Source organism: Balaenoptera borealis (assembly GCF_965194805.1).
Source record: "Balaenoptera borealis genome assembly, chromosome: 2".
NCBI lineage: Eukaryota > Metazoa > Chordata > Mammalia > Artiodactyla > Balaenopteridae > Balaenoptera > Balaenoptera borealis.
Genome location: NC_138867.1, coordinates 54187093 through 54213792, shown reverse-complemented (window position 1 = coordinate 54213792; position 26700 = coordinate 54187093). Strand labels below are relative to the sequence as shown.

The 26700-nt window shown below is 35.2% G+C and overlaps 1 protein-coding gene and 1 long non-coding RNA gene across 18 annotated transcripts in view; one reads left to right on the top strand and one right to left on the bottom strand.

The window, feature by feature from the left end:
• ERBIN (erbb2 interacting protein) overlaps positions 1-26700 on the bottom strand; it is a 111471-nt gene that overhangs the window by 40354 nt on the left and 44417 nt on the right. For 16 of the 17 annotated variants that reach the window (XR_014238648.1, XM_082373258.1, XM_082373256.1 and 13 more), the window contains 5 exons: positions 11898-11976; positions 10330-10419; positions 7845-7901; positions 3755-3818; positions 1674-1748 (listed from right to left, as the gene is read on the bottom strand). Coding sequence is in view for 16 of the 17 variants with exons in the window: in XM_082373258.1 (XP_082229384.1) it covers positions 1674-1748; positions 3755-3818; positions 7845-7901; positions 10330-10419; positions 11898-11976 (365 nt within the window). In the remaining variant the exon portion in view is untranslated. The remainder of the gene's footprint in view (positions 1-1673; positions 1749-3754; positions 3819-7844; positions 7902-10329; positions 10420-11897; positions 11977-26700) is intronic. The other variant, XM_082373250.1, reaches the window with a different exon arrangement.
• LOC309619421 overlaps positions 12260-26700 on the top strand; it is a 124216-nt gene continuing 109775 nt past the window's right edge. Inside the window, exon 1 of the long non-coding RNA XR_014238939.1 lies at positions 12260-25369. This is a non-coding gene — a long non-coding RNA (uncharacterized lncRNA). The remainder of the gene's footprint in view (positions 25370-26700) is intronic.

Genomic DNA, 26700 nt, shown 5'->3' with positions numbered 1-26700 from the left:
GATATAAAGTCAACTGCAACCGCTGGGAAGGACACACTCCATGGCATTAAAAGAGACTGACAGTTGACCCTTGAACAACACGGGTTTGAACTTCACAAATCTACTTACACATAGATGTTTTTCAACAGTAAATACTACAGTACTATACTATTTGTGGTTGGTTCAATCTGTGGATGCAGAACCGCAGATCCAGAGGAGGAACCCCATAACAATGAAGGAATCTCAGATAGGGAGGGCTGACTATAAGTTATACACAGATTTTTGACTGCACAGAGGGTCAGTGCCCCCAACCCCTGCGTTGTTCATGAGTCAACTGTGTTTTACAAAAATTTATTACAGAAATTTTAAAATTTCAATCAAGAATGTGTTGACAAACCCAATCAAAAAATGGGCAGAAGATCTAAATGGACATTTCTCCAAAGAAGACATACAAATGACCAAAAAGCACATGAAAAGATGCTCAGCATCACTAATTATTAGAGAAATGCAAATCAAAACTACAATTTTGATTGTACAAAACCGGATCTACAAAAACGGTTTTGATTCTACAAAACCGGTCAGAATGGCCATCATCAAAAAATCTACAAACAATATATGCTGGAGAGGGTGTGGAGAAAAGGGAACCCTCCTACACTGTTGGTGGGAATGTAAATTGGTACAACCATTATGGAGAACAGTATGGAGGTTGCTTAAAAAACTAAATATAGAACTACCATATGTAGCTCTATAAATATGGTATAGATCCAGAAATCCCACTCCTGGGCATATATCCAGAGAAAACCATAATTCAAAAAGATACATGGGGATTTCCCTGGTGGCGCAGTGGTTAAGAATCCGCCTGCCAATGCAGGCAACATGGGTTCAAGCCCTGGTCCGGGAAGATCCCACATGCCGCACAGTAACTAAGCCCATGTGCCGCAACTACTGAGCCTGCACTCTAGAGCCCACGTGCCACGAGTACTGAAGCCCGCATGCCTAGAGCCTGTGCTCTGCAACAAGAGAAGCCACTGCAATGAGAAGCCCACACATCGCAACAAAGAGTAGCCTCCGCTTGCCAGAACTAGAGAAAGCCCATGTGCAGCAGCAAAGACCCAACGCAGCCAAATAAATAAATTTATTTAAAAAAGATACATGCACCCCAATGCTCACTGCAGCACTATTTACAATAGCCAAGACATGGAAGCAACCTAAATGTCCATCAACAGAGGAATGGATAAAGAAAATGTGGTACATATATACTACGGAATATTACTCAGCCATAAAAAAGAATGAAACAATGGCATTTGCAGCAACATGGATGGACCTAGAGATTGTCACACTGAGTGAACTAAGTCAGACAGAGAAAGACAAATATCATATAAGGACCTACTGATTAGCACAGGGAACTCTACTCAATGCTCTGTAATGACCTATATGGGAAAAGAATCTAAAAAAGAGTGGATATACGTATAGGTATAACTGATTCACTTTACTGTACACCTGAAACTAACACAACATTGTAAAAAAAAAAAAAAAGAATGTGTTGACAATTTAAAAAAATGTAATTTGCTTCTATCTAACAGTATTAAGTAATCATTTTTAAACTAATTAAAATTTATTTGAAAATGTATAATTCATAAAAATGCAAAGGATAGACAGCAATAAGGAAAGTCTTTAAAATTTGATATACGTACCCCTGGAATAAAAGTCAGTCTATTACCATCCATCCAAAATTCTTTCAATCCACTTAGCTGCTCAAGTACTTCAGGCTATTTAGATCGGGGGGAGGGGGGAATATATTAATTTACTTGAATACATTTAGTTGGCAAAAGAAGCTCCCCTGGGAATTTCTAATGATAAGTTTCACTTTAAAAAATTAGGAGGAGAAAAAAAAAGCAGAGCCAAGACTCAAGCCTTTCCACTATATTATAGTTATTACACAAATATTACTAAACAGATATTCCATAACAGATTACATAAAACTCCTTTAAGCTTTTGATTACATAACAGGCTCAAGTATTTATACAATTAATAAATAAAACAAGACCCATTACTTTCAAGAATACAATAAAAAGATACTCTCAATCATTATCTGTAAAAAGATGTAGACTTTTAGGGAATCTTAAAAAAAAAAAAAAAAAAGAAAGAAAGATATTCTCTGATGACCTAGAGGGAGGAAAAAAGAAATAAGGCAATATACATCCTAAAAGTCCAATAATAAGGGAAAGGTAAGTAAACCAAGGCATAATCATATGATAAGCATATTATGTTATCTTCAGCTTCCTGCAATTACATGGTAGAATACTGTTCATAACATGCTGTTGAGGACCAAAAAATTTAAAAGATGTAGTGGACTTTGGTATTCAGGCAAAATTTGCTCTTAGGTATTCACCCTTGGAGGCTCTTCTGAATGGATCCTTTGAAGATATTTCTGTCATCCCACAAACCTGTGTCCAATCATTGACAGTATGATGGCATGGAGTGTCATCATATCTAATCACCATAATAACATGAGTAATACATAAAAGGCATGTCATTCAGATTTACTGTTAACATTAAGTATAGATAAGAATTCTAGGTTTAAATTGTATTAAAAGAAATCTCTTTCTGTGCTTTACCTGTTACAATTCTAATAGTAATTTTTTTTAATGTGTAATGTTGGAAGATGGAAATGGTACAAAAATTAATGATTCTGAATGATGCTCTGATTCATAAAATAAACAATAATTTAGAATTTTCAAATAGTTAATATGGAAATAGATTAATACATATAAGACAAATATTGAGAAAATGTACAATAGTTAGATAATTTAGGAAGCACAGAATATTTATTCATTTTTTCTCAAGGAGTAAAAACTTCTACAACACAGAGTAAAAGTCATCATATACCAGCTTCAATTAAAATATCATAAAGAATATAAAATAGCATATTTTAGAAAAAAACATGTGATACCCAAAACCACCATGCTCCTCCAGTGACTTCAGCTGAAAAGCTGTCTATTTAGCGAGCAAATGTACAATACAATATCCAAAGGGCAATCATGCAGCTGGCAGTGCTGAGAAATTCTTGTTCTTAAGACTATCATTTGGAACTTAACAGCAATTTAAAAAAAAGAGCTTGTAAACATAATGTAAAAATTTTAATGATGATGATATTATTGTTAATGAATTCCTCTTCAAAAAACTATCTAGCTTATTTTTCTGAGTTCTCTTGGAGCAATGACTGAAGACAAAAAAACTGCTTACATACTTCTTTCCTTTTTGATTTAGCATCATACTACTTTGCATACAAAGCAAAAACACGATCCTGAGGTCTCATTACCAACTTGAAAATAATAGTTGTTTCACTCAATGTTTTCCTTTTAGCTATTAAGTAAAATTATAGAGAAGTACTTTATCACTGAGTAAATTCCTAAGCAATACTCCCATGGAGTTATTTTTGACTCACAAGTACTTTTCCTGATGCATTCTAGTCTGATGAAACTTTTACCCTTATAATCTTTCAAAGTTTCTACTTCCTGTGCCTAAAAACTTTTAAATACCTTTTCTATGGGTTTCTCATTAATTTTACATTTTTACCCTCACTCCTTTCAGATGTTGTTATCTGTTTAATTTTCCCTGTTAAAAAATTTCATATCTTGTCTCCCTAAAATATGTGTATATCTTTACCCAATTTTATACTTTACAAATGCAGAGAAATAAACACATTAATTTTCACATTTTGCTCTTGATCAAATGAAAAGACTTATGGATAGTGAGGGTGGTGAGAACTTACCACTTCTGTGAATTCATTACTTCCCAAATCCAGTCTTTCCAGCTGGGTCAGTCTATTCATGGTTCTATGCACAATGGATTAATAAAGAATTAAGTATACAAAAATATCAATTACATGGAATCTTTTAAAATTTATAGTGTAAAATATTCTTATGTATTATCTAATAACATACAGGCTTTCAAATGTTGATAAAATAAAAATAATAATTTTCTAAGAAAAAAGTCATATTTAATTTCTAAATAAAATGAAATAAGTTATCAATTATTCTCTAATTTTGCCTTCTCATCAGGTTATTTCTATTCTTAAGAAGTAATTGCAGTAAATTTAAACCCCCAGTCCAGAATACGAGTAATCGATTTTCCATTTTTTCCACAAAATAAATTTTCAGATAGTATAAATTAACTAATGATTAGATTGTTTGGCAGCTTCATATGAATTACCATTTTTCAAGACTGGTGATATATTTGTAAAACTTTAAGATAATTAACTGAAAATTAACATTCAAAATTCCAAGAACAGTAAATATTACTTTGTTCCCCACATTTTCAAATTAAATTCAATATAATTCAAAATAAAGTTTTACATGAATCACAAATATAATTTGTAGACTGCATTTATTTTAAATTAAAGCTACAATATACCATTTTTAACTTCCAACTTAATACCAACATATCTCTGCAACTACAGAAACTTGAAGAATGTACAAACTGATTTCATGATGAAATAAACTAAGTTGTATTTTTATAGCTCCTTCAATGAAGGTACTTTTTAAACTAAACTAATTTCTAATTAATTCAAACACATATTTATATTCTTAAATTATTATTTTTAGAAAAACCTATTATTTAATAGGTTGAGGTGCTACCAGCTACCCAGATAAGGAACTACATTAATTTTTTTTCTAATTTTTAATTTTTAAATTTTTTTTTGGCAATGCCGCATGGCTTGCGGGAGTTCCCCAACCAGGGATTGAACCTGGGCCACAGCAGTGAAAGCACCAAATTCTAACCACTAGACCACCAGGGAACTCCCTAGGAACACATTAAATTTTTCTAGGATATGACAAAATGATGGCAAAATACAATCTTCATATTATCAATATATCAATATGTTAATTAGGAAATTAACACCATTAAAAACCAACAGACTCCTTAAATTATGACACAAGAACACAGATTATTTTTATTGTCTCTTGAAATTCAACAAATTAGTAATAATAAGTAAAATAAAACTTGATTAAATTTATCTGGCTTTTTAGTGAAAAAAAAAATAAGAATACATATCATAATTGTAATGTAATTATGTTACTGACCTACCATTAGAGAAAGCTAATTTTCCCTAACCCTTCTATTTAAAATATGCCATTCTATCAACACTAATTTAATTCATCTCCCAACATCAATTTTTCTCAAAGCTGCTTTATTTAACTCTGATTTACTGAGTGCCTATTCTCAGGTTCTATGAGGTACTATAATTCTACCTCCCTTACTCACATCTGTCTTTGTCCTGAAAACCTGTAAATTAGTACCAATTTGCTTTATAACAAAGCGAAAAGGTGTTTCCAGGATCTTTCTCAAGAAAGATTAGATACTAACTCCTATGTCCATAATACTATACCAGGCCAACGTTTGAGAAAGGTAAAGAGGGCTGTGAGGAGGGGGTAAGATTGAAAGAAGAAAACATGGTCTTATTTTTCTTAATTCAGTATTCTTATAATGACAAGATAACACAGAAAATTCACATGCAGCAATTAAACACTTTATATCAACAAGGGTAAGTTATTTTTTAAAAAGGGTACAAAAGAAAAGCAGTGCACTAGAAAATTCAATTACAAACAATATCGTTAGAAATTTAAGTTTTAAAACTGACTTAGGAAAATGTGAATGACACAGATATGTAATAAAAAAGAGGAAATACACTGTTAAATTCTAAAAGCATCTCCATCGCAACTTGCTGTAGCTAACACTGGCAACTTTGGTCTTACTCATACACCTCAAAAATCTATCTAAGGGCTTCCCTGGTGGCGCAGTGGTTGAGAATCTGCCTGCCAATGCAGGGGACACGGGTTCGGGCCCTGGTCTAGGAAGATCCCACATGCCGCGGAGCAACTAGGCCCGTGAGCCACAATTATTACTGAGCCTGCGCATCTGGAGCCTGTGCTCCGCAACAAGAGAGGCCGCGATAGTAAGAGGCCCGCGCACCGCGATGAAGAGTGGCCCCCACTTGCCACAACTAGAGAAAGCCCTCGCACAGAAACGAAGACCCAACACAGCCATAAATAAATAAATAATTTTTTAAAAAAAATTAAAAAAAAAAATCTAAGACACAAAATTTCATCTTTTCATTTTCATTTCATTTTTACGTCTATTCATTTAAGATCCAGCTTCCTACTTCAAGGAGAAAGTAAAAACAATATCCCTCAAATTTCATCCTGTTTGTCTCTAAAATTCCTTTGTACTTAACTCATTTTTACCTTCTCTTCTGTCTCAGAGGAAAAATATACATCCTTTGTGTTCTTTGTACTGTGCTCTCCAGTATTAAGATGGTATTAAATTTCATTTAACTGCGTATTTAAAACAGCTTTCCCACTGTTCTAATCTTGGATCATAAAAAGGTCCACTCACATAACCTGAATGCACATGACTTTCCTAACACGTAAAATTGTGGCCTCTTTATAGTTTGTGAGGCCTCAAATATTTTAATCATGTCTTAAAAAGAAAGCAGTAAAGAATTATATTTGCAAATACACTGAGAGAGCCCAATCTGAAGTTAAATAAAGACTTAAAATAGAAGGAGTTAAAATAAGTGAATTACCTATGATATCAGAGACACCATATTAATTGTAGGCTTAGATGTTTCAGTAAACAATTTACACCTTGTTTATTCAAATCTCTTAGCAGTCAAGTTCTGAGCTAAGGAGTCATCAATGCCAATACCAAGTCTGTAAAAATGTAAACCTTTTTGAATTTTAATATGGATAATTCCCACTTTAATTTATACTCACAACCATCACCATAAACTCTAATCAATCCAGTCTTCTGGGAATCAAAACCAGATATGCTCCTTGCCCTCAAAGCCTTACACTCATGGGGGGGTGGGGGTGGGGAGGAGGAAGGACCAAGTACATGTGCCCATGGGAATATGCTGGTCAGGTAAGACAAGAGTAAAATGTATTTTAAAAATTAGGCTAATGCAGTAAATGTCATAACAGATATAAGTAAAATGCTACAGAAGTTGAGTAAACAGAACAACTAACTCCTGGAGAACTGAAGATGCTTCTATCAAGAGGTGACAACTCTTGACAAATAAACTACAACAGGAGTCTGAGAAGTTTTCTGTAAGGGTCAGATATTTTAGGCTTTGCATAAAGTCTCTGTCACAACTACTTGACTCTACCACTGTAGAGCAAAAGCAGCCATAGACAATATGTAAATGAATGAATGTGGTTCTGGTGAAACTATTTACAATAAGTAGGCTCTGGGGCAGATTTAGCCAGTCTGTAGTTTGCCATTACCTAAACTGTAAAAATGCAGCAGTGAATCAGGGTGTTTTAAGACATTTCTTCAATAAATGGACATAGACCAGTGCATTTTGAGTTTGTGTATCTGTTTTAGTTTTATCTTATTTGCTCTTGGACTACCATCTCCTCTTGATGTTAGCTTACCAGTAGGGGGCCCTCCATCCTATTTCCAATTTACAACAGACTAAAACCAAACAAGTTCTGAAAACTTAGGAGTTACCAGACTTTACATGAAGACTTTATGAGTCTCTCTAATGAGTACTATGTAAGAGCTCTAGTATAGAAATGGGGATCTTTATTTGGGACTCAGGTGGGCTTTACATACTTATTATTCTGACCTTTGTCACACAAGACTGAGTTCCAGAGAGCTATGAAATCACTGTTAAATACCAACAGATATACAGATTTTTATATTGAACACCACTAATTAATATACAAAGACCACAAATGTCAGTCTTTTAAAATAATTTGCACTCACATTTTAAGATATTAAAAAGTTAATATTTCTCTAAGGATTTAAGAATTTAAAATTCTAAACTAAATTTCACAAAGGATAGCACCTTTACTTACTTTGGCAACATTTTCAACTGGTTTTCTCTAAGTTCTAATATCTGGAGTTTAGTTAATCTGCAAAACAAATAAAATAAATCAAGCATGTATGACAAAGATAAAGAATTTAATTAACAAATTAATGCAATCCTCTAAAATTTTAAAGCAACCAATATTTATCGTGTAATTACAACGTGCAGAATATTGTATTAAAAATTACACAGAGGGCTTCCCTGGTGGCGCAGTGGTTGAGAATCTGCCTGCCAATGCAGGGGACACGGGTTCGAGCCCTGGTCTGGGAAGATCCCACATGCCGCGAAGCAGCTAGGCCCGTGAACTACAACTACTGAGCCTGCGCGTCTGGAGCCTGTGCTCCGCAACAAGAGAGGCCGCGATAGTGAGAGGCCCGCGCACCGCGATGAAGAGTGGCCCCACTTGCAGCAACTAGAGAAAGCCCTCGCACAGAAACGAAGACCCAACACAGCCAAAATTAATTAATTAATTAATTAATATTTTTTAAAAAATTACACAGAAATATGAAAGAAGAAAAGACTATTTTTGCTCCTCAGAATTAATTGGGGGGGGGGGATAAACACTTCTTGACATATCCAAAGCACAAAATAACTGTCCCCTAATATCCATCCTAACGAACTTCATGCATTTTTCTGAAAAAACCTCCCCAGATTATTAGTCATTAGTAGATTACAGAACAATAATTTAACTCTAGGGTTGAGCTCTGAGAGAGAAAAATAAAGAAACACAAGGGAACATGGAAAAGGAGAAAATCCTCTGGCACTTCAGTGATGCACATTCCAATAAAATTAGAGGATAAATGAGCAGATGAACTGGTCCAGAGGTGCTCACTAATGCTACAACAGCAATCATATTACAACATACAATGTATGAAGTCAGCAGGCTGTATACATTAAACTTACACAGTGTTACATGTCAAATACATTTCAATTTTAAAAGGGGTCCAAATACCAGATACAGAAGAGAAATCTGACAAGTACATGACATGCATATAAGTATACACATACATACACATGTGTGTATATACATATATGTGTACATACATACATATATATGTGCATGTATGTAAATATATAAAGCATTATAACGTGGTTCCCACAGGACAGTCACTAGGCTGCAATGACACCCAAAATTCTTTTTTCTTTTTTGAAATACAATTGACAAACAACATTGTTAGTTTCAGGTGTACAACATAATGATTCGATATTTGTATGTACAGTTGACCCTTGAACAACATAGACATCAGAAGTCCAATGGGACAGAGTAACCGCTTGAGCTAAAGCCGACCCATAGCTGACCCTTGAACAACATGGGTTTGAACTGTGCAAATCCACTTATACACAGATTTTTTTCAACAGTAAATACTACGGTACCACACGATCTGTGGTTGGTTCAATCTGCGGATTTGGAACCTTGGATACTAAGGAACTACGGATATGGAGGGCCAACTATAAGTTATATGTGGATTTTTGACTGTGTGGAAGATCAGCACCCCTAATCCATGCATTGTTCCAGGGTCAACTATATTGTGAAATGGTCACCACAAAAAGTCTAGTTAACATCTGTCACTATACACAGTTACAAAATTTTTTTTTTCTTGAGATGAGAACTTTTAAGATCTATTCTTTTAGAAACTTTCAAATACCACACAATACAGTATGGTTAACTATAGTCACCATGTTGTACATTACATCCCCATGATTTATTTATTTTATAACTGGAAGTTTGTACCTTTTGACCACCTTCACCCATTTTGCCCACCCCCGCCCCCTCACCTCTGGCAACCACCAATCTTTTCTCTGGTATCTATGAGCTTGGGGTTTTGGTGGTTTTTTTAAGATTTCACATATAAGTGAGATCATATGGTATTTGTCTTCAAGACAAAAAGATGACTACCATATTAACATGTATTTGGATAGCATTTCCTCTAGCAATTAATCTAAACACAATAATAATTTGATACCTATTGTTCATTTACTGATTCATTTTTCCATTAGAAAAATTACTCAGGGACTACAGTATGACAAGAGTCGGTCTAAGTTCAAGCAGGGAGCAATGGGGTGGACCCCAGAAACACATTTTTCTTTTCTCCAGAACTTTGATTCCAGTGAAGACAGATAAACCAATAATTAGATCATTTAAAAAAATGTGTAAGTGCTAAGAATAAAGCATTCTATATCAAATATGCAAAAATTATCCCAATTTAAATAAACTCCCTAATTTTACATACTTTGAAACCAAGTGTTAAATTACGTTTTTCTTTTAAATTTTCACTGCTTATTTCTATTTGGGAAAATAAATTCCAAGACAAAATAACAAGTTCTGAAGAAACTATAAAAACGACAATGCTTGGAAATAATTACAAAAGAAGAGCCTATGAAACTGTAATTAATAGTATTACTAAAGCAACTTGTAGTTTTGTAAACTTTACAAGAGCTAACAAGAGAAGGTTTTAGAAGAAACTGTAACTTACCTGCCAAAATTAGCTGGCAAGAACTCTAGGAAAGCGTCATTCAGATATAACTGGGTTAGGTTTAACAGCTGAGAAAATCCATCAGGAAGCCTAGGTAAAATAAACCAGAATTTAAATTTAATTCATATACAGAATTTTAGTCTCTTATTAAAACCTGTCTAAGAAACTGTCTAACCAACACATGTTCTTAACAGATAACAGTCACCTCTTCACTTTTATGAGTGATCCTCAAATTGAGATTTGCCTTTTATAATAACTTACCTGTTTCAATGTTTACACCTTCATCATTTTGTAAAAAGGAAGTAAGGCAATATTTGTCTCAATAAGATAAAATCTGCACGTAACAGTCAACTATGAATGAGCCACAACACACAGAAATGTATTCAGGCCATGACTATGATATCGGCAGACACTCTTGAAATTCACCTTATCTAACACCAATCCAAGGGACTAGACAAAGAATTCTAAACTTTGACAGTATTGACTTTTGGGGCTGGATAATTCTGTGTTGTCAGGAGGCTGTCTTCTGCATTGTAGGATGTTTAACAGCAACCCTAGCCTCTGACCCACTAGAAGCCAGCAGCACTGTCCACCACCACAAGTTGTGAAAACCAAAAAATGTCTCTAGAATTTACCAAATAGCCATAAGAGCAAAACAGTCCTTATTTGAGAAACACTGGTTTAGATTATTTTCAATTTCAATATTTGGTCCCTAAATAATCAAATAAAGATTGTATAATTTTATAATGACCAAATGGAAAGAAATAATATTAAAAGCTGAATGACATTTAAGATCATATAAGAACCTATAAGTAGCTTTACTTTTATTTCCTCTGGCTTACAAAAGAAATTACAAATCTAGAACTTGATGCTAGAGGAATATTTTCAGATGAAGGTAAAACATCATCTTTACATGTTTGTCCTTTACATGTTTGCCTATGTTTGGAAAAACTCGTTAAATACAATACTGTAATATGTGAAAGCTGGTTTCAACTTTCAACTTAGCTATACTAAGCTATGCTTCACACTATTCACCTTTTGCTTCATCATTCCATTTTTGCAAAATTTAACAGCTTTGGTCTAAGAAAGCATTCTGCTTAAAGGCATTACCATCATAAAAGAATATATGTGACCTCTGATATATAGTACAACCAATCACATGGCTTTTCTCTTTTTTTGTTGTTTTTACCTTTTTGACCTTTCGGTTTCTTTTATTCTTTTCAAAAGTTTGAGTGTGCCACACACATTGGATTTGCAGGTGAAGACATTTTTATATTGTGCAAGTAACACTGAGCTAGGAGACCTGGATTCTAGTCTCATTTCTGACATTTACTATCTTTGAGACTTGGGGAAAAGCACTTGCCTTATCTGTATGGATGTCAAATTTACCTCTGTAATATATGGAGTTAGAAAGAGTAATTAAAAGGCTCCTTTTTAATCTAACTAAAATTTTGTGCAGATTTCAGATTGGTATTAACTGTTCGTTAAAATGTAGAAAGTAATATTCTACTATATCATACTTGCTTTATTCACAAAGGTAACTTTTAATTCAACAGAGAAGAACTCACTTGGAAATAGGATTTACACTGGCCTCCACAACTGTCAAAACTTTACAATTTTTTATATTTTCTGGAAACTCCTGTATCCCTAGAAAATGAACAAATAATCAATGATCAAGTGAAAAGAATCTATTACAAAGGAAAAAATCATAATGATATTAATAATTAATGTACACTTTTCAGATTCAAAATTTACCAACTGAGCAGATTCTTGATAAATTGACAACACCAACGTCAAATGAACAGAACCATCTGCACAACAATTTCTCTTCACTCTTTTGCCTCTTTATGACTAGTGCTAATTATCTTGTTTAGTTTTGCCTTCCTTTCCTTTTCCCAGCTCTTCTGAAAATCAGTGCCTTCTCTATGTGGTATTAAGGACACAAAATTCAGAACAATTACGCATTCTTTGTTTTTTCACATAAAAAGAGGCATTAATTTTTTTTTAAATTTTTATTGGAGTATAGTTGATTTACAATGTATCAGTTTCTGCTGTACAGTAAAATAAGTCAGTTATACATATACATATATCTACTCTTTTTCAGATTATTTTCCCATATAGGTCATTACAGAGTATTAAGAAGAGTTCCCTGTGCTATACAGTAGGTTCTTATTGGTTATCTATTTTTTATATAGTAGTGTGTATAAAAGAGGCATTACTTCTTAACTGCTGGGCTCCAGACTGAGCTGGTCCCTAATACATACAGGATAACAAAGCTGAAAGCAAAGCTGAAGATAGAAGAGGTAGAAAATATGTATCAGATATGCCAGTGGATATGCCTGACGCAGTTGTACACCAATACTTCTGTAAAATACAACACAAATGTGACAAGTCAAATTATGGCAGAAGTTTCTTAGCACTTAATCTTATCTCTTCAACTTATCTTAGCAAAAATATAGCAACAATAATTTGTGAACTAGCAACAATCCATAGAGAAACTTTAAGTAGTACTGTTCTAATCTAGACTAGAGGAATGCGAATTAATAACTTCAAAAAATATTACAAAAATTCTGTGTTATAAAACTCATTCCTCCACTAACATAACATGAATATCAAAAGGGCTGACACTAGAGGATTATTTAAGGCTCTTTCAACTTCATTGATGTATGATTCTAAGCAAGTTTACCACAGTGCCCAAGTATAGAATTTCAGATAATGAAAAAATGAATGATATAAAATCAACTGGCAAATATTACAGTAATAACTGATCAGTCAAAACTCATCAATGGATGCTAAAATTAGTGGGTTAAAGAATGAAGAAAAACAGTATACATTTATATAGTCTCAAAGTTTCTCTCCCCAAAATACTTATTAATTTTAAGAGGGGGAAAAAGTGAAGAAATCTCATAGGCACCACTTAAACTGTTTCAAAGTTAGCATCAGCAGTTCACAGCATCATCACGGGGCAACTAATCTTAAGACGCACTGAGAAGGGGTGCAGCATCTACTGTCGTGTTCCTGCCCCAAACACCCAACCTGAATTGAATCATAAGCAAACATCAAACAAATCCAAATTAAGGGAAATCCTATACAGCTGGACAGTAATCTTCAAAACTCTCTGGGTCTAAAAAGATAAAGACAAAGAAAAACTGAAGAACTACCCAGGTAAGAGGAGATCAAAGAGAACTGACTGTGATAAATATCCAAACCTACTTCTCACACACACACACACACACACACACACACACACACACACACACACACACATAAACTGGAAAAATCTGAGTAAGACTGGGGGGCTGTATTGATGTCAATATTATTACTGTTCTATAATAACTGCAAACATTACCATTGGGGGAAACTAGGTGACAAGTACAAGAGTACCACTCTGTAATGTTTCTTAAAACTGCATGTGGATCTACAATTATCTCAATAAAAATTTCAATTAAAAAAATCTGGGCTTAATGATTCCTTAAGGAAAGGTTTTATCATTGTTGTTTTATTAAAATTCAATTTCCCTAACAGTTTCAAGATGATTCTTTTTTTTTTTCAATTTTAGTTTAAGGAACTTTTGCTGGAATTTACAGAGTTCATGTAAAGCTTCAAATCAGCAAATGTTAACACTGATGGATATCTAATGATATTAAGGAATTACTGTTAGTTGGTTCTCTTTTTTTAAATGTGATAATAGAGAGTTTCATCTTAACATATTTATACATGAAAGAGGTTGTCTGATTTGCCTTAAAACAATCAGAGGTGACAAAACAGGAGGTATAAATGAAACTATAACATACTGATAAATTTTGAAGCTGGTTGGTAGGCACATCAGGTTTATTGTATTATTCTCTCTACTTAGATAACAAGATTAGCAAAAAAGGACTTTAAAACAGCTATTGTACTTAAAGGGAAAAAATGAACAAAATGGGAAGGAAAAGATTAAATGTAAGAAACAGAAACTTTACAAATGATAAATACAATATGTGAATGAAAAATCCAAAGGACAGGATTAAAAGATTAGTCACTGTAGGAGAACATGTCATAGAGACAGGAAGACATGGTAACAGAAAACAGCCATTCTGAAACATAGAGGGGGAAAAAAATATATGAAAACCCAGGGATACATGGGACAATGTAAACCAGATTAATATATATTTACCTATCTTTAGAAGTTTGCTTATCAGGCACCACTAAGCGTACATGCTCTGTGAGGGGAGAATCTTTGCCTCTCTTGTTCACTACTGGAATAGGACATGGCACATAGTTATCAGTGTCACTAGATAACGTCCAAATTCTTTTCCAGGGTGGTAATATCAATTTTCATACTACAGTACCTATTTATATTCTTGTTGACATTTGATGATGTCTTTACTTTTTGCTAGTATAAGGGGTTGAACCTCACCAGAAATAATAGAAATATTAATTAAAACTAGATATTTTCCTGATATTTCCTAGAGATGCTGAACACATTTTCACGTGTTTAATATCTATTTAAATTGAAATACAGCTGATTCACAACATTACGTAAGTTTTAGGTGTACAGTATAGTGATTCAGTATTTTTTACAGATTATATTCCATTAAAAGTTATTACAAGGCAATGGTTATAATTTCCTGTGCTGTACAATAAATATATCCTTGATGCTTATCTATTTTATACATAGTAGATCATATTTCCTAATCTCATGCCCCTATCTAGTCCCTCTCCCCTTCCTGGAGGAATCAAGCTCCCTGACTTCACACCATACTACAAAGCTACAGTAATCAAAACAGTATGGTACTGGCACAAAAACAGAAATATAGATCAAAGGAACAGGGTAGAAAGCCCAGAAATAAACCCACACACCTGTGGTCAATTAATCTACAACAAAAGAGGCAAGAATATACAATGGAGAAAAGACAGTCTCTTCAATAAGTGGTGCTGGGAAAACTAGACAGCTACACCTAAAAGAATAAAATTAAAACATTCTCTAACACCATACACAAAAACAAACTCCAAATGGATTAGAGACCTAAATGTAAGACCAGATGGTATAACAATCCTAGAGGAAGACATAGGCAGAAGACTCTTTGACATAAATCACAGTAATATCTTTCTGAATCCATCTCCTAGAGTAATGGAACTAAAACCAAAAATAAACAAATGGGACCTAATTAAGCTTAATTAAGCTTTTGCACAGCAAAGGAAACCATAAACAAAACAAAAAAGACAACCTACAGAATGAGAGAAAATATTTGCAAACAATACGACCAACATGGGATTAATCTCCAAAATATATAAACAGCTCATACAGCTCAACATTAAAAAAAAAAAAACAATCCAATCAAAAAATGGGCAGAAGATCTAAACAGACATTTCTCCAAAGAAGACATACAGATGGCCAAAAGGCACATGAAAAGACTCAACATCGCTAATTATTAGAGAAATGCAAATCAAAACTACAATGAGGTATCACCTCACATGGGTCAGAATGGCCATCATGAAAAAGTCTACATAAAAATGCTGGAGAGGGTGTGGAGAAAAAGGAACCCTCCTCCACTGCTGGTGGGAATGTAAATTGGTACAGCCACTATGGAGAGCAGCACAGAGGTTCCTTAAAAAACTAAAAATAGAGCTACCATATGATCCTGCAATCCCACTCCTGGGCATATATCCAGAGAAAACTATAATTCAAAAGGATACATGCACCCCAATGTTCACTGCAGCACTATTTACAATAGCCAAGACATGGAAGCAACCTAAATGTCCATCGACAGAGGAATGGATAAAAATGTGGTACATATATGCAATAGAATATTACTCAGTCATAAAAAAGAATGAAATAAGGCCATTTGCAGCAACACGGATGGACCTAGAGATTATCATACTAAATGAAGACAGATAGAAAAAGACAAATATCATATCGCTTATATGTGGAATCTTAAAGAAAAAAGATACAAATGAATTTATATACAAAACAGAAATAGATTTTTTATAATAAGCTACAAGGGAAAAGATCTGAAAGAGAATACACACACACACACACACACACACACACACACACACACTTACATATAAACACGCACACAAATGTATACGTATAACTGAATCACTTTCCTGTACAACTGAAACTAACACAACACTGTAAATCAACTATACTTGAACTTAAAAAATCTTTTAAAAAGGGGACTTCCCTGGTGGTCCAGTGGTTAAGACTGCGCTTCCACTGCAGGGGGCATGGGTTTGATCCCTGGTAGGAGAACTAAGATTGAGCTAAGATCCTGCATGCCGCATGTCACAGCAAAAAAAAAAAAAAACTCTAGCTCCATCCACATTGCTGCAAATGTCAGAATGTCATTCCTTTTTACGGCTGATTAATATTTCATCGTGCACACACACACACACACATATGTATAAAACATGTCTTCTCTATCCATTTGCTGATGGACGCTTGCATTGCTTCCTACTGATCATTTTTATTTCTTCTGTGAATTCTCTGTTCACTGCACATTTTTTATTGGATTCTTTTAATTACTGATTGTAAGCATTCTTTAGAAATACTAGTATATCAAATGTTTTCTCACAGCCTGTCATGAATTTTTACTTTATATTTTGTCATGTAGAAATTTCATTCCTTTACTGCTATGCTTTTAATATTTGAATAAGACATCTTTTCTACTCCGAAGTCGTAAAAATATTTTTCTACATTTTTCTAATAATTGTAATTTTTGTTTTTCATATTACTTAATCTATCTGCAATTTATTTTAGTATATGCTATGAAGTAAGGCTCTCTTTGTTTTTACTATTTCCCATATAAAAACACTGTGCCAACACTTATGAAATATTTGTTTTCCTTATTTCACTGATTTGTAGAGGCATTTCTGTGTGTCATATTCCATTTGTAGAGGAATTTTTGTGTGTCATAGTCCATGGTTATGTTTCTGGACAGTCTTTTCTGTTACCCTCTTCTACTGATCTATTCCGTAGTTTTATGTCTTCCTGTTTAGATCATACTGCACATTTTCTGTTAAGTTTATTTCTAGAAATGTGTGATAGATGGATTACATTAATGACCGCTCACTACTCCCTATTACCACTCTCTGAATGTGATGTACCAGCTCCTCCCAACAAAATGCGAAGTATAATTTCCCTAATCCTGATTCTGGGTTCAGCCATGTGTTTTGGTTTGGCCACTAAAATGTTAACACAATTGATGAAATCAAGGGTTTAAAAAAGCCCTGCCTAACTTCCACTAGATCTCAGGTTCCCCTACCTGTCCTATGAGGACATGCCTGGGATGCCTGGGCTAGCCTGACAGAGAATGAGATCTACAGCAGAGCCACTCCTGTCATCCCAGCAGAGAATTTCCAACATTTTAATTTAAACAGTCTTTATCTATTTCTGTTATTAAAGTTTTATTACCCTTATAAACTGAGTCAAGTACTTTCCTCCCTTTCTAATCTCTAGAATAGGTTTTATAAATTAAGGATTATCCCATTCCATGAAGGTTTGGTCCAACTTTTCCCTAAAATTAGGTCTAAGAGTTTTTCTGACCACTAATTTGATTTAGTATTTTCAGTTTTCTATTTCTTCTTGAGTTGATTTTGGAAATTTTTCATTTCATGTAAGTTTTAAACTTTAGTGGCTTTATAGCATTCATTTTCTTTTGAGTGAAAAGTCAGTTTTAAATAAAATTATGGTAATAGGGATATGAGAGATGCTGCTTTTTGGAGGGAATGAGGGTTAGGAATTTTCTTAATGCTGAAATAAAAACTTGACAACCCTATTACAAGTCCCCAAAATGGAACTATTGATCTACAAAGCATCCCTTTACCTGCACATTTAACACTTCAAATATATATTTTAGGGCATTTATACAATGAATTACTTAATAGTATCTGTATGCTTCTTATATTACTGCTAATAGGTCTTATTTAGGCTGACTCAATTCTCTATTCTAAACACATGTAACTACTTAGTATACTGTACTTTTGTACAACTCGTTAAATTTGACTTACCCACTAATAATAACGTCCATATTTTTTACACTAATTTTTCTTCTTTCTTTTCTCTCATTTATTTACAAACAAAATATTTAGTGTTACTGAATCCTATAAATTTAGGAGTTAAATTCTTATCAGTTCTTCAACTAACAAATAATTTGCTTCAAGTGATAATTCTACTGAGGATACATTAAAATAACTCTCCTAGGTGGCAGGCCCTAAGGAATATCTGGTAGCAGCAGGGCTCCCATGGCAGATGTGGTAGACACTGAAGAATAGGGCAAAAAAAGGAAGGAGGTTTCAATAATTATGAAAAAGTTGCAATGAACTTTAAAAAAAAAAAATCACTATATTTAATTTCAAATGACATGTATTTCATTTCTCTTGAGTAAACACCAAGGAATGGAATTACCAAGTTCATTATATGTCTATTGATGTGTTGAATAACACTGATTTATTTTCAAATATCAAAATTGAATGCCCAGAATGAGTCCCACTTGGTTGTGGTGAATAATTCTTATCATAGGGGCTTCCCTGGTGGCGCAGTGGTTAAGAATCTGTCTGCCAATGCAGGGGACACGGGTTCAAGCCCTGGTCCGGGAAGATCCCACATGCCGCGGAGCAACTAAGCCCGTGTGCCACAACTACTGAGCTCACATGCCACAACTGCCGAAGCCTGCACGCCTGGAGCCCGTGCTGCGCAACAAGAGGGGCCACCACAATGAGAGGCCCGCGTACCACAACGAAGAGGAGCACCGCTCGCCACAACTAGAGAAAGCCCTCGCACAGCAACGAAGAACAAACACAGCCAAAAATAAAGAAATAAAATAAATAAATTTATAAAATAATAATAATAATTCTTATCATATACTTAAAAAAAAAATTCCACATCTAGAGGGAAGGTGGGAGGAGGACATTCTACACTGTCCTCATTAGAGCCTGACTTCATTTTCATACTCAGCTTTACGTATCATTTCATTGGTTTTTATTAAAGTCTATAATGTATCTTGAAATAGTCTATGTAGATGACATTATTCCAAGAGCTGTAATATTCTTAGTACATGATAAAGTCTATCTAAGGAGAAAAAGACCAAAGACTACAGTATGTTCTACTGACCTAAAATTTTATATGGAGAAAGATAATTTTAAGAGTTCTAGGACTTCCCTGGTGGCACAGTGGTTAAGAATCCGCCTGCCAATGCAGGGGACACGGGTTCGAGCCCTGGTCTGGGAAGATCCCACATGCCGCGGAGCAACTAAGCCTGTGCATCACAACTACTGAGCCTGAGCTCTAGAGCCTGCGAGCCACAACTACTGAGCCCACGTGCTACAACTACTGAAGCCTGCGTGCCTGGAGCCCGTGTTCCACAACAAGAGAAGCCACCGCAATGAGAAGCCTGGGCACCGCAACGAAGAGTAGCCCCCGCTCGCCGCAACCAGAGAAAAACCCACGCGCAGCAACGAAGACCCAACACAGCCAAAAATAAATAAATAAATAAAATTATTATTTTTTTTTTTAAAAAAAGAGTTCTATGTTAGACTTCTGCAATTTAAATTTTTAATGGGGACCTCCCTGGTGGTGCAGTGGTTAAGAATCTGCCTGCCAATGCAAGGCACACGGCTTCAAGCCCTGATGCGGGAAGATCCCACATGCTGCGGAGCAACTAAGCCTGTGCACCACAACTACTGAGCCTGCGCTCTAGAGCCTGCGAGCCACAACTACTGAGCCCGTGTGCCACAACTACTGAAGCCCGCGTGCCTAGAATCCATGCTCCGCAACAAGAGAAGCCACCGCAATGAGAAGCCCGCGCACCGTAATGAAGAGTAGCCCCCGCTCACCGCAAATAGAGAAAAGCCTGTGCGCAGCAACAAAGACCCAACGCAGCCAAAAATAAATAAATAAATTAATTAATTAAAAAAAATTTTAATGGACAGTAATGCTTATATCATCTTCCACAAATACATATACTTCATATTTTTCAAATTTTAAAGTACTATATTTCATAGCATGTGGTTTATAAAAAATTAACCAATAAATATCTATGAAATAGTAACTCTAATTTCAGATACATGGTAGTAATTTTTTCCTAAGCAAGTAGTTTTGAAGTGCTCACTGGTTTCCTGCTTTTACAAATTGCTAGCAATGTATTCACTGTGATTTCAATTCTTACCATATACATGTTCAGGTTCCAAATCTGTATCTCCGGTTCCCTCCTCTCTCCTTAACTCCAAATAAGAATTTTCAAATGCCCTTTAGGTACCGGTCAGGTACCTTAAATAAAACATGTCTCGAACTGAAATTACTTATTCTCTATATTATTCAGCAAATATGTACCCATGCTATGGACTGTAGATACTGAGACATAGTTTCTTTTCTTGAAAGCTAAAATGTAGCAAAAAAAACCAAATATTTTCATTCTATTGGCTTCCTTCCTTCCTCAGTAGTGTTCCTTCTCAGTATCTTTTGTACCTTTCTCTCTTTCCTCCAGATCTCTTAATGTTGGGTTGCCACCAGGGCTCGTTCTTTAGTCCTCTTTCATATTCATGCCCTTGTTGACTGTATCTAATCTCAGGCTCTATATACCATCTACATGCTGGCAATTATCAAATATGTATAGCTAGCACATTTCCCTTTCGACTGAACTCCAAACCCCTAAGAACATCTGGATATCTTAAATGTAACATGTCCAAAAATGAGCTCCTGATTTTTTTCCACTAAAAATTACGAGTCCCAGAGATGTCCCCATCTCAGCTGGCAGCACTCTATCCTTCCACATGCATAGACCAATACCACTGAGATCATTGACACTTATCTCACATCCCACATCCCAACCATCATAAAATCTTGTTCACTCAACCTTCAAATGTATCTAGAGTCTGTCTACATCTCACTACTTCCACCACTATCACTAGAGGTGACTGAAATAGCACCTAAACTGGTTACTTTTCACCCTTGTACCATACTGTTTCTACACATAACCAGAGTAAACCTTTAAAATGCAAGTCATTTCATGCTCTGAATGACCTGACTCAAACTCTTCCAAACGATTCCATTTCACTGAGAGTAAATGTCAAAGTACATACAAATGCCTACCAGGCTCTACATTATCTGCTGCTCCAAATCCCTACCTTTCTGACCTCTATTCCTATCACTCTCCCATCTTGCTCACTATATTTTAGCTACCATAGCCTTCTGTTTCTCATACATGCTATGGATACTCACACCTTATAAACTTTACACTGGCTGTTTCTTCTTTCTGGTACATTCTTACCTTAGAAATCTACATGGCTAACTTCCTCACTTCCTCAAGTCCTTGCTCAAGCCACTTTCTCAATGAGGCCTACCCTCAATGCTTGTTAGCCTGTCTCCAAAGAGAACTCTTTTTATCCTCGTACATAAAGTATGCAGAACCTGAATTTTATCATGAGTTACTTAATTCTCTAACAATTTCAGCTACCTGTTCCTTTTTCATTCTCCCTTAACTTCAGTAGTGTTCCTTCTTTGTCATATACTCTTTTTATAAGAATTTGACTCTTGCTAAAACTCATTAAAACGAAGATACTATAAAACATGGCTATCCTTCTCATATTAATCTATTTTGGTTACAGAAGAGTTCTCCCTTTACTGCGAAGAAAGAGAAAATACCTCCTGAAATCTAGGAACTGGCCTTGTACTATCAGCTAGTCCTTGTCTTACTATGAACAAGCTGCATTCAAAGGGAGGTCTTAGTATTTTCCTGTTGAACTAAGCAATTTCACTGAATACCAATATTAGACGAGGCCATTCCTTAACCATGACAGATCAAGACAAAAGCAAATTTGTAATCATGTCTTGACAAAGATAAAATATGAACCTTGTCCAAGCCACCCCTTATCTTAATGAGTGACAGCTGCTTTTTTACTGATTATAGTTTTAGTCTTGCTCTAATCTGCCCTCCCTATAGATGAGATTTATTAATATTCTCAATCACAGAATTACTCCTACTTCTTGACAGCATTCCATCCATAGCAAACCCTCATATTCTTAAACCTTCTTCCAATCACCAAGCACAAGCCCAAATCCTGTAAGTCTTTTAGCACCCCCTGAGACTCCCCTTCCATCCCCATGGCTCAATCACATGTAATCCTGGTGATCTCTGTTTGGAGGGCATCAACACTCCTCCAATGCCCTAAATGTACAATATAAGTTAATAGTGGCTCCTTACTGTTTCTGTATTTTAAAGGCTAAGGTAATTAAATAGTACAGAATGTAACACTGAGTTCCAGTCAAAACAGGCTAAAGGAGAAATTGCAAACTCAGATGATTATATTGGCTAGGGGATAACAGGTGTATGGTTTGGATCAGTTATAACACAGTGAATGGTAAGGCCTATGGCAAGGCACAGTGACTGCACACCCCACTTATAGCCTACATTAACAACACACTTAGCAGTGACCAGTGATCACCAGCCTACATTTTTTAACTTCCAGGTCAGTTTAACACATGGTTTTTCTTCTTTCATTATCTTAAATAAGCTGATTTATTAAAACAGCTGAACTTAAACATTAACTATTAAGCAAATTAGCAATTTTAGAAATTTTAAAACACAGAGAAAAATAGTGACTTCCCCAGCAATCTATAATTTCCCTTGTAATCAATATAACTTCTTTGAACTTAAAGTGAAGAGGCTTTTCCAACATTTTGTCCCCAATCATCAGATTTTCTCAGGTTCAAGGAACTGCTTTCTGTTCTGACCCACAAACTTTCAACCCATTCTTTCTGGACTTTTGGACTCGATTTTTTTAAAAAAGGCCTAATTAACCTCTCTAGCATTCCCATATCAGACAGAAAGATCTGAGCCACTCTTTCTGGTTTCTTTGCCTTACAATTCCTAGCTTTTAATCAGTGTGCTTATATAGAGAGAATTAACAACTAGATAGTCTTCATTTCTTTTCTCTCTCCTCTCCATCAGCTTTCTCTATCAACCCCTTTCGCAAATTGTTTTAATCATCATCCCTATTGGTCTTCTCAAGAAGACAGGCCATTTGAACACAACGGATGATAATTTCTCTAACACCAGTTGCTATCTGCAATCGCTTGCAATAGCAGCTTGGTGAGCTTTTCATTTCTTTAAAAATCTAACAACAGGGCTTCCCTGGTGGCTCAGTGGTTGAGAATCTGCCTGCCAATGCAGGGGACACAGGTTCGAGCCCTGGTCTGGGAAGATCCCACATGCCACGGAGCAACTAGGCCCATGAGCCACAATTACTGAGCCTGCGCGTCTGGAGCCTGTGCCCCGCAACAAGAGAGGCCGCGATAGTGAGAGGCCTGCGCACCGCGATGAGGAGTGGCCCCCACTTGCCGCAACTAGAGAAAGCCCTCGCACAGAAACGAAGACCCAACACAGCCATAAATAAATAAATAAATAAATAAATAAATAAATAAATAAATAAATAAATAAATAAATAAATAAATAAAATTTAAAAAAAAATCTAACAAATCAAAACTTTAGACATGAAAGGAAAGAGCAAATTAAGACTCATAAACTAACACTCTAGTTTTATCGTAGAATATAAATGATAAAAAAAGAATTCCATACAAAATGAATACAAATATTAATACCTTAAATTTATATACATCCTATACATAGACTAGTCCACAATTTGGTCGGCAGTCTCATGAGGCAAGACGGGACGTGGTAATATTGATAATATTATGTATAGTCTAACCGAGAATGAGATTAATTCCCCAATATAACAACAGGGCAAATAAACAGAGAAGCAATGATTAGGGTACAATTCTTCTTTTTCCTAAATAAATGTTTTAATCACTAAACCATGTTACTTGGCCAGTTGAAAAACACTGGAAGAAATACGTGAAAGATCAGAAACTAAGAAAATGTGAAAGTAAAAATCCTAAAACAAGTGCTTTTAAATAAATACAGCTTGCTGAAACACTAATAAAGTATGCCACAATGTTTCCTGCCTCCTTCCAAGCAGGGCACGTAGATAATAAATATGAAAGCAGCATCTGGTATATTAAGATATACTAGAATATTATTAGATTGAACTGATAAAAACACCTAAAAGGAAAAAATAGTAGAGCTTGGATACAAGATTAAAGCATCTTATGCAAGATTTAACACGATGAGATGTTGTAATATAGAAAAAATTTAGGGGTAATTCAATTTTCTCATTCAGAATATAAGATGAAACTCCCATCTATCTCTAACATAGTGGTCATCTTAATACTAAATGTAATTTTAATACTTCCAAAATCTGATAAACGCTACTTTCATTTAGCGTGCTATCCTCTCTTTTAAGCAAGTTGTTACTTAATCAAATACGCAACTAGCAAAACTCAAATTTCTCATAACCAACCACATCAACTATAATATGCAGGCTATTTTCTTGTTTTCAGTAACGCAGCTGGAGTTCCCTGGTGGCCTAGAGGTCAGAATTCTAGGCTTTCACTGCCGTGGCCCGGGTTGAATCTCTGGTCGGGGAACTAAGACCCCACAAGCCACAAGGCACAGCCAATAAATAAATAAATAACATAGACTTGTATAAACATACACTTTAGGGTTACATATTACAAGTTAGTTAAAATAATCTCAACTCTCTAAAAGTAAAGTGGGTTAATTACATCAGTTGTAATGATGACTATCAGATTAGGAATTAGGAATACCAGAATTTTTATCAGTCAAGGTAATGGTTCCGACATTATCATAGTTTCTTGTCTCTCCTCACTAGCTTTTTTCACCATCAATGAAATGCGGTTGCATTTAGACATCAGTTTAAGACCAAAAAGAGAAAAAAAAAGCCAAGGAAACAAGTAAAAGGCAAGGGACTGATTCTGCCATTTAAAAAACAGATGAGGGCTTCCCTGGTGGCGCAGTGGTTGAGAATCTGCCTGCCAATGCAGGGGACACGGGTTCGAGCCCTGGTCTGGGAAGATCCCACATGCCACGGAGCAACTGGGCCCGTGAGCCACAATTACTGAGCCTGCGCGTCTGGAGCCTGTGCTCCGCAACAAGAGAGGCCGCGACAGTGAGAGGCCCGCGCACCGCGATGAAGAGTGGTCCCCACTTGCCGCAACTAGAGAAAGCCCTCGCACAGAAACGAAGACTCAACACAGTCATAAATAAATAAATAAATAAATAAAAGAACGTGAATTTCTTAAAAAAAAAAAAAAAAAAAAAAAACAGATGAGATCACATAGAAAGAGAAGAAAGGAATAGATAAATCAACTTAATTTTTAATGAAAATAAATTGTAAGGTTTTGTTGGCAACAATTACTAAAGCCATTCTCTTTCAGGGCAGAATATTCAAGTGCTTATCCTAAATCTTTTGGTCACATAGAAATTATCTCCAACTCCTCAAAAACACAAGCTGACACAATTGTACAAAGCAGGTTTTCAATATAAGCAAGAAGGAACTGCTGAAACTAGAATGAAAAAAAAGAGAAACACTACAGTTCAATAGGTTGTCTACTCAAACACATTATTCTTCAAGAAGTTGCATGAAAGTCTAAGATATTAATTTAATGATGCTGCAGGGCCATAATTGCACCATTCTCAATTTAGAGTAATAAGTCTGGAGTTAGTGCATTTTCAGGAGGATATATGTAAGCGTGTTCATTATTGAGCCAAGTAATAGTTTCATATCATGAAGACTAGTTACATGGGTTACTAGCCTCTCCCAGGCGCATAGAGTTTTATCAATAACACCCAGATTATTTCAGGTCTCTTTCCTTACACCTTAACATCTCTCATTTTAAAAGACCAAAAAGTAGAAAAGATACCCCTTTGGAGTGGAAGGTTACACTTGATGACTTCTAAAGTCACAACAGTTCCGAAGTTCTATAACACTACTTAACTGTCAGCATATGCAGAGCACAATGTAATGGATCAAGTTCATTTACTTTGGAATTTATCAAGCAATACTTGCCACTCTATTAAGCACAAGGAATGGAAACAAATTTCAAACTGCCCTTAAAGAGAAGTTTCAAGCTGAGGAAATTTATTTAACCTAAAATAAAATCATAAGAAAACTCACACAAATTAAAAACCAACTGACCCGAACTCTATAAAAATGACAGTACCACAAAAACATGGGCAAACTGTTCCTGGTTTTGAAAGATCAAACAGACACAACTGAATGCTATATGTGATCTTTAACTTGAAGGTGGGGGTAGGGTGAGCAAATAGCTAAAAAGGGCATTATTAGGCAACAGGGAAAATGTGGTGTCAAATTTCTTGAGCGTGATAATGATATTGTGGTTATGTATAAGGATTTCCTTGTTCTTGGGAAATGCTTATTCCAATATATTGGAATATATGCTCATTCTAAAATTTTCAAGTGTCTACTTCTCTCTCCCTCCAAGGTAAGCATTTTGGAATATATTTTCCA